Source organism: Chaetodon auriga, chromosome 5, assembly GCF_051107435.1.
Source record: "Chaetodon auriga isolate fChaAug3 chromosome 5, fChaAug3.hap1, whole genome shotgun sequence".
Classification (NCBI taxonomy): Eukaryota; Metazoa; Chordata; class Actinopteri; order Chaetodontiformes; family Chaetodontidae; genus Chaetodon; species Chaetodon auriga.
Genome location: NC_135078.1, coordinates 11,585,104 through 11,593,848, shown reverse-complemented (window position 1 = coordinate 11,593,848; position 8,745 = coordinate 11,585,104). Strand labels below are relative to the sequence as shown.

Below are 8,745 nucleotides of genomic sequence, written 5' to 3'. Positions count from 1 at the left end.
AGGCTCATCATATGGAAAGTTAACAGATAAGAAGTGAAGAAATCAAATAGCCCCATCTGCTGGTAAGAAAATATCATGTCAGCTGTCAATGATTTACTTCAAAGGAGGAAAGAGAAACTTAAAGCTGATTTTGACGTGTCTGATTGGGACTGAGACGCCATTACAGGGTGAAAGAAATCTACTAGAAAGACAAGAAGGATTGTGATCTTTAATTCAGAGGGACACGAATTTGGTGAGTCTTCCTTTTGAAAGACAATTTGGATACAAATGGCTGAGAAAACTGCTCTATTCAAAGGTTTCCTGAGTTGCCATGTGTGTTCAGAGACTTTCAGAGATCCTGTGTCTCTGAGCTGCAACCACAGCTTCTGTTCAAGCTGCCTGCAACAATTCTGGGAACAAGCTAAAAACAACAACTGTCCCATTTGTAAAAGAAAATCCTCAAAGGACCATCCAGCAGTGAACTTTTCACTGAAGGACCTGGCTGACTCCTTTGCTGGAAGACAGAAATCTGAATCATGTGAGACAGAAAAAGAGAAAGGGAAAGAGCAGGTCGTGTGTGATGAACATTCAGATGCCTCTTATTTGTACTGTGAGGACGAGCAGCGAGCTGTGTGTCCTGTCTGTGAGTTTTCTCTGCACCACAGTCACAAGGTGGTTCCTGTAGAACAAGCAGTCAGTGAGCTGAAGGACCAGCTGAAATCTGACTTACAGTCTCTGCAGGACAAGAGGGACAAATACAAACGAGTGAAGGAAACATACAAAGAAGTGATTCAACACTCCAAGAAGCAGCTGTTGTCCACAGAGAAGCAGATCAGAGCAGAGTTCAACAAGCTCCACCAGTTCCTGAAAGAGGAAGAGGAGTCCAGACTGGCAGCTCTGAGGCAGGAAGAGGAGCAGAAGGGGAGGACTGTGAGCAGAGAGATGAAGATGATTGAGCAGCAGATCTCCTCTCTGTCAGACAGTATCTGTGCTGTTGAAGAAGAGCTGCAGAAACACAACGTGCCATTCCTCAGCAGTTATAAAGCCACTCAGAGCAGAGCCAGAGTCCAGTGCTCACTGTCAGATCCACAGCTGCTCTCAGGAGCTCTGATAGATGTGGCCAAACACCTGGGCAACCTGTCCTTCACAGTCTGGAAGAAGATGAAGGACAAGGTCCACTTCAGTCCTGTCATTCTGGACCCAAACACTGGACACCCCCGGCTCTGTCTGTCTGATGATCTGACCAGTGTGAGGAATGGAGACACAAAGCAGCAGCTTCCTGACAATCCAGAGAGAAACACTAAATACTATTTTGTTCTGGGCTCCGAGGGCTTCAGCTCAGGGAAACACAGCTGGGAGGTGGAGGTGGGAGACCATCCTGTCTGGAGAGTGGGTTTGGCTAAAGAGTCAGTTGACAGGAAGGGGGAGATATTTCTTTCACCAGAATATGGAATCTGGTGTTTATTGCATGATAGTGGAAAATACAGTAATGGTCTTGGTAAGACTGTCACAGTGAAGAAGAGTCTCCAGAGGATCAGAGTCCAGCTGGACTATGACAGGGGGGAGGTGTTCTTCTACGACCCTGAAGACATGACTCACATCTACACTCACAAAGGCACTTTCACTGAGAAACTCTTCCCATTTTTCAGTATTGGAAAGGCTGGTGATGCTAAAACTGCTGCTATCAAAATGTGTCAAAGTGATGTTTCTGTGTGATGATCAGGGAGGATGGTGAGGTCCAAGTGATTCATCCAGATTTTTATAATGTGCTGCTTTCATGTCAATCACAGACAATAACAGTTAGTTCTTGAAAGGTGAAAATCCTGTAATTTGAAAGCAAATGAAGAAAATTTTGAGATCCAGGTTAAATAAAAAACAACGTTTTGTCTCTTTCAGCAAATGACATGATGGAACACATTCCTTGGTCGGTGTCTGACATCAAATATATTTCCAAAGCACAGAATGACAAACTGAAGTGTGAATTTAGGATTAATTCAGTGTGTGAAGCGTTCTTTCCAAAATGGTGTTTGTGACATAAAGATGCTGCAAGAAATTGGACGAGTAGATTTAATGTGATAACTAAAATAAGAAAACTTTCATCTACAGATTTATTTGAAGTTTTCAAGGATGACCAACAAACACACATTTTAAAAAGGCTTTCATTTGAAATCATAGAAGAACAGAAAGCCTCATCTTGCCTTGTTTATTTTTGTCATTTCACAATTACTTTCTGTCTTTTTATTATCCAAGTTTAAAAAGATATCATTAAATTTCTCAAAATGCATTTCTGTTAATGCAGATTTTCAGATTGTTTCTATGTTTTTGTGATCAACATGTTTTACTGTGGAGAACGTTGATGTAATAATTCAGCTGTTCATTTTTTGCCATTTGTGTCAAATACAATCTTCCACATATTATTTCAGTTTTATCCAGATGAACAAACTCAGCCTCCTTCCTTATTTGCGCTTCTTTCACTGTAGAAAAGTCTGCAGAAATGATTGAATGGTGTCAGATGCTGTTTGTATTTCTCTACAAAGTATTTTAGTGACTTTAAGATTGTGTGAATTAAGGCTGCGACTAAAGACTGTTTCTAATATCAGTGTGTTGATTTATTTAGTTGATGAAACATGAGAAAATAATGAAAGATCCCAAATAAAAACAGCAAATGCTCAAATTTCAGCGCATGAGTGTGTGTTGGATGACGTCAGGATGTACTCTGGATAACTGTGGACTGACTTTATGTTGTGTTGAAAAACTTGTTGGTTTTCTACCTGCTTTGCAAATGTTCTGCTGAAAACATGACTGAGTTCATGTGTGTCCCGAGTTACTTCTGCCAGTACGAACAGTCAAAGCCATGCTGCTTTCTGTGTTTGGAATCAGAGAAACTGACTGACTTTTCTATTTAAATGATCATTTTATTGATGACACCTTAACACATTTTCTTGAAGTTATAGAAACACGTGTAGCACGTAAGAGAACAGAGCAATAATGGGAAGAATCAGAGAACTAGAGGATTAATAATATTATTATACAGAAGAAACCCAAAGAGACAAAAAGAGACAAAAGGAAAGTAGAAAGAGCCAAGTGCAGAGAAATGATTGAGAAAGGTTGGAAACAGAGGGAATGGGAGAAAGAGTGAAAGACAGCCGACAAAGAGAAGCCAGCTCAGTGTTGTCAGTGCAGCTCAGTCACAGGCTGCAGAAAGACGACGGCAGAGCTTCAGAGTGAACACAGCGGCTCCCGTTGACCTCAGCGATGCTTCATGTGACTAAGAGCTCGCACTGACCTCAAGACACCACAGAAGGACACTGACTGTACTTTCTGTAGGCCTGCTCAGTGAATCATTCTCTATCACCATTTCAGCTTCGATCATTCACACACAATCCTGATTTGTGGGCGATGTTGGTACGTTTAGTTTAGTTCGGAACATGAAAAGCCTTTCTGATGTCAGACCAATAAAGGAGACTGATTTTGTTCCCCAGAGGAAAACAACCACGCCTCAACATTACGATCGTGGTGCTGAACTTTGATCCGGACGGTCATTTTGGTGATAACGGTGCGGCTCTGATCAATCATTATACCGGAAGCTTCTTCTTATTCTCCAGTGATAAACTGCTGTTGCCTCTGATTGTCTGACACTAAAGTCAACTTGTTATAACATAAGCATCAATCTGCCATCCGCCTGTGTGCGTTTGTGCTTTGCTTTGTGTGACTGCGCCCCCTGCTGGAACTCATTCACTCTCTGAACGGCCTCCAGTCTGTCAGTTGGACTGAACGCTGCTCCTCAAAGTGACACGCAGGCCGAGTGAAGCACCTGCCACTCTTGGTGCAGATGCTCAGCAGACGCCCGTCGTATTCTCTCTGCTGCGTGCGAAAGGCAGCCGTTGTGCACTGACAACACAGAGCCCCATAGAAAAGCATGCGAGATAATCTTCATCACATCCTCAACATCCTCACAGTCATCCTCATAGTGCCACAGTCATTAATCTCATCGACTTGATCATCATCATCATTATCATCTTCATCATATCGTCTTGAGACAAAAATAGTTATATGCACTTAAAAAGCTGAGAAAATCGATAGAGAAAGGTGGAGTATACCAGCATTCAGTAAACCAGAAAGCAAATAAAAAGGAAAACACCAAAAACAAGTGTCCCGACTGTCATGCAAAGAAAATGCCAGCTACGCTGCTAGTTAGCTGCAGTTGTGTAATACTGTGAACTCCCTCATCTTAAATATGTCAATCTTATTTTATTGATTTTCAAGGCTAGTAAACACACTAAGAAGAACAGAAGAACAACACCTTTGTACTGCACATGCTGCTATGTCTTCTTTTTTCAGAGGCGGGTGGGTGGGAGTCACGTTTGGTCAGCACAGTCAGGCACTGGACGCTTTCAGGCGACCTTTGACCTTTTAGTACAAGACACGGTCAACTAGGCTTTAACACTGTTACTGGATGATACAACACAACAACTCTGTGGTTCACCTTGAAAAACCTTCTTTCAAAAAAGCTTTGCCATCCTAAAAAAGGCCACGAAGCCTTTGGAGGGATAGTTCACGCAAAGTACGATCCTGTGTTACGTGAGTTATCGTGATCGATGTCCCACTCTGGCAAAGTGGTAATGAGCTACATGGAAGAAAAACAACGGACAGCAGAAAACTGCAAAAACAACGTGAAAAATCTGCTGCAGAAAAACAGAAAAAGTAAGTCACACCATGTTGGTCATTGCAGAAAAACACATGCAGGATGCAAATTGGGTGTACTATCCCTTTAAAACAATCATGTTTCACATGGAGCAGTGTCCCTTTGAACAACAACAGACAGTACTTGCACAAGTGCACGAGCTGTACACAACAGGAAAAGAAAAGAAAAAGAAAAGAAAGACAGAAGCACAATAAAAATATCCACTAAAATAAATAAATAAATATTCCAAATAAATAGAAACCTGAGGACTACTCACCAAACCGACTGCCCGGTCTCTTAATATCTTGGTCTGACCAATAGGGGCGAGACAAATGTGAAGGCAGCCAATGGTGGACGAGCAAAGTACAGAGGAGCTGATCGCAAGTCAAACCCCCACAAAAACAGTTTTCAGTGCTTTGAAGTCCATCGGACTAATCCCGCCTCCTCTGGCACGAGCACTTTGTAATGATGAAAAGCTGATAACACGTGAAAAACAAGAGATGAAAAAGCAGAAATCGAGAGAAAAAACAAAGTCCTGGGATGAAGGCAGGGGAGTGATATGTCCTCCGAAATAAAGCCTTCTCCTTCCATCTCGCACACAACACCTCCCACCCCCACCAGGTTTCTACAGAACACACACTGAGAGCAACAGATGTACTGTACATGCTTGCAGACACACACACTCAAACACTGCAGCCTGTGGGATTGGACTGCCCTGAAATGAGAAGGCAGACCACAGAACAGCAAAGCCAAACCTCACAACCTGCAGATGTTTCTGAACTCACGCTATGAAGGAAAACACTCGTGGAGGCTTTCAGCTTACAGAGCCTTCTTCATGACTGACATGGACTTAAATATCAGTTGTCACCAACACGCGTCCCTCCACGAGCACCTTTTTAGCACCACGAGCACAAACAAAAAGATGCTGCAACAACAACAACAACAAACAAGTTTGATGATGCAGAGGTGTGACGTCAGATGAGCGTGAGGTTTGAGAAGAAGGGCAGCATGTCGCTGCTGCTGTGACCAGAAACAGTGCTCAGTTTGTCATTTGACAAAATATTGTAATTCTAACAAGATACGCTGATGGAACGTAAGACGTGATTCATTTGTTATGACGACAGACCAGAATATTCCGTGGTGACAAGAAGCCTTTCTCATTCTATCACAAGTTGTTGTGTTGACAGAAGAAAAAGTAGAAAACAGAATTTTTGATGCTTTGATTTTTTCTTTTTTCTTTTTTTTTTTTTCAGTCCTTTCTCATCTTAGTTTCACTGAGCAGTTAAATGTTTTGAGTCCCAGTGGGAGACACGACACAAAACATACACATGCAAAAACACTGATGTATTTATTCATCTACCAACATGGTCACATTGATTGATTGATTGATTGATTGATTGATTATACTAAAGCAGTGGTTTGAATATTTTAACAACAGGATGACTTTGAATGTGTTCAAAATGGTTTGTTGCAGAGCAAAAAAACATTATTCCAGTGTTTTAATGTTCAGTTAAACCTGCTGAGGTTTCTCTGGTCGAAGATCAGCCTAGTCCAGGACTAAATATAATCCTGAGTTTACTTCAAAACAGGACTGGGACTGGTATCCATGCAGCCTTTCATGCCCCTCCACATGATGCTACATGGTGTTGATTATTTCCTCAAACATTTGAATTTAGGTATTAATGTAGGTTTTTCTACAGTCAATCATTTGTTTTCAATGTCAGTGTGCTGCGTTATGTATTTATTGTTTTTTCACTTGAAAATAAATGATTTTCATTTGAAGGAGTCCAAGGCTCATCATATGGAAAGTTAACAGATAAGAAGTGAAGAAATCAAATAGCCCCATCTGCTGGTAAGAAAATATCATGTCAGCTGTCAATGATTTACTTCAAAGGAGGAAAGAGAAACTTAAAGCTGATTTTGACGTGTCTGATTGGGACTGAGACGCCATTACAGGGTGAAAGAAATCTACTAGAAAGACAAGAAGGATTGTGATCTTTAATTCAGAGGGACACGAATTTGGTGAGTCTTCCTTTTGAAAGACAATTTGGATACAAATGGCTGAGAAAACTGCTCTATTCAAAGGTTTCCTGAGTTGCCATGTGTGTTCAGAGACTTTCAGAGATCCTGTGTCTCTGAGCTGCAACCACAGCTTCTGTTCAAGCTGCCTGCAACAATTCTGGGAACAAGCTAAAAACAACAACTGTCCCATTTGTAAAAGAAAATCCTCAAAGGACCATCCAGCAGTGAACTTTTCACTGAAGGACCTGGCTGACTCCTTTGCTGGAAGACAGAAATCTGAATCATGTGAGACAGAAAAAGAGAAAGGGAAAGAGCAGGTCGTGTGTGATGAACATTCAGATGCCTCTTATTTGTACTGTGAGGACGAGCAGCGAGCTGTGTGTCCTGTCTGTGAGTTTTCTCTGCACCACAGTCACAAGGTGGTTCCTGTAGAACAAGCAGTCAGTGAGCTGAAGGACCAGCTGAAATCTGACTTACAGTCTCTGCAGGACAAGAGGGACAAATACAAACGAGTGAAGGAAACATACAAAGAAGTGATTCAACACTCCAAGAAGCAGCTGTTGTCCACAGAGAAGCAGATCAGAGCAGAGTTCAACAAGCTCCACCAGTTCCTGAAAGAGGAAGAGGAGTCCAGACTGGCAGCTCTGAGGCAGGAAGAGGAGCAGAAGGGGAGGACTGTGAGCAGAGAGATGAAGATGATTGAGCAGCAGATCTCCTCTCTGTCAGACAGTATCTGTGCTGTTGAAGAAGAGCTGCAGAAACACAACGTGCCATTCCTCAGCAGTTATAAAGCCACTCAGAGCAGAGCCAGAGTCCAGTGCTCACTGTCAGATCCACAGCTGCTCTCAGGAGCTCTGATAGATGTGGCCAAACACCTGGGCAACCTGTCCTTCACAGTCTGGAAGAAGATGAAGGACAAGGTCCACTTCAGTCCTGTCATTCTGGACCCAAACACTGGACACCCCCGGCTCTGTCTGTCTGATGATCTGACCAGTGTGAGGAATGGAGACACAAAGCAGCAGCTTCCTGACAATCCAGAGAGAAACACTAAATACTATTTTGTTCTGGGCTCCGAGGGCTTCAGCTCAGGGAAACACAGCTGGGAGGTGGAGGTGGGAGACCATCCTGTCTGGAGAGTGGGTTTGGCTAAAGAGTCAGTTGACAGGAAGGGGGAGATATTTCTTTCACCAGAATATGGAATCTGGTGTTTATTGCATGATAGTGGAAAATACAGTAATGGTCTTGGTAAGACTGTCACAGTGAAGAAGAGTCTCCAGAGGATCAGAGTCCAGCTGGACTATGACAGGGGGGAGGTGTTCTTCTACGACCCTGAAGACATGACTCACATCTACACTCACAAAGGCACTTTCACTGAGAAACTCTTCCCATTTTTCAGTATTGGAAAGGCTGGTGATGCTAAAACTGCTGCTATCAAAATGTGTCAAAGTGATGTTTCTGTGTGATGATCAGGGAGGATGGTGAGGTCCAAGTGATTCATCCAGATTTTTATAATGTGCTGCTTTCATGTCAATCACAGACAATAACAGTTAGTTCTTGAAAGGTGAAAATCCTGTAATTTGAAAGCAAATGAAGAAAATTTTGAGATCCAGGTTAAATAAAAAACAACGTTTTGTCTCTTTCAGCAAATGACATGATGGAACACATTCCTTGGTCGGTGTCTGACATCAAATATATTTCCAAAGCACAGAATGACAAACTGAAGTGTGAATTTAGGATTAATTCAGTGTGTGAAGCGTTCTTTCCAAAATGGTGTTTGTGACATAAAGATGCTGCAAGAAATTGGACGAGTAGATTTAATGTGATAACTAAAATAAGAAAACTTTCATCTACAGATTTATTTGAAGTTTTCAAGGATGACCAACAAACACACATTTTAAAAAGGCTTTCATTTGAAATCATAGAAGAACAGAAAGCCTCATCTTGCCTTGTTTATTTTTGTCATTTCACAATTACTTTCTGTCTTTTTATTATCCAAGTTTAAAAAGATATCATTAAATTTCTCAAAATGCATTTCTGTTAATGCAGATTTTCAGATTGTT

The 8,745-nt window shown here is 41.8% G+C and overlaps 2 protein-coding genes across 2 annotated transcripts; both read left to right on the top strand.

The window, feature by feature from the left end:
- Positions 1 to 267: 267 nt before the first annotated feature.
- LOC143321366 (zinc-binding protein A33-like) lies at positions 268 to 1,695 on the top strand. Its single transcript, XM_076731670.1, has one exon. The coding sequence runs from the start codon at positions 268 to 270 to the stop codon at positions 1,693 to 1,695; it is 1,428 nt and encodes a 475-aa protein (XP_076587785.1).
- A 5,025-nt stretch (positions 1,696 to 6,720) lies between these two features.
- LOC143321358 (zinc-binding protein A33-like) lies at positions 6,721 to 8,148 on the top strand. Its single transcript, XM_076731661.1, has one exon. The coding sequence runs from the start codon at positions 6,721 to 6,723 to the stop codon at positions 8,146 to 8,148; it is 1,428 nt and encodes a 475-aa protein (XP_076587776.1).
- Positions 8,149 to 8,745: the final 597 nt, after the last annotated feature.

Excerpts from the sequence above, each read along its gene's own strand:
- LOC143321366 (XM_076731670.1), top strand. The coding sequence starts at position 268 with ATGGCTGAGAAAACTGCTCTATTCAAAGGTTTCCTGAGTTGCCATGTG.
- LOC143321358 (XM_076731661.1), top strand. The coding sequence starts at position 6,721 with ATGGCTGAGAAAACTGCTCTATTCAAAGGTTTCCTGAGTTGCCATGTG.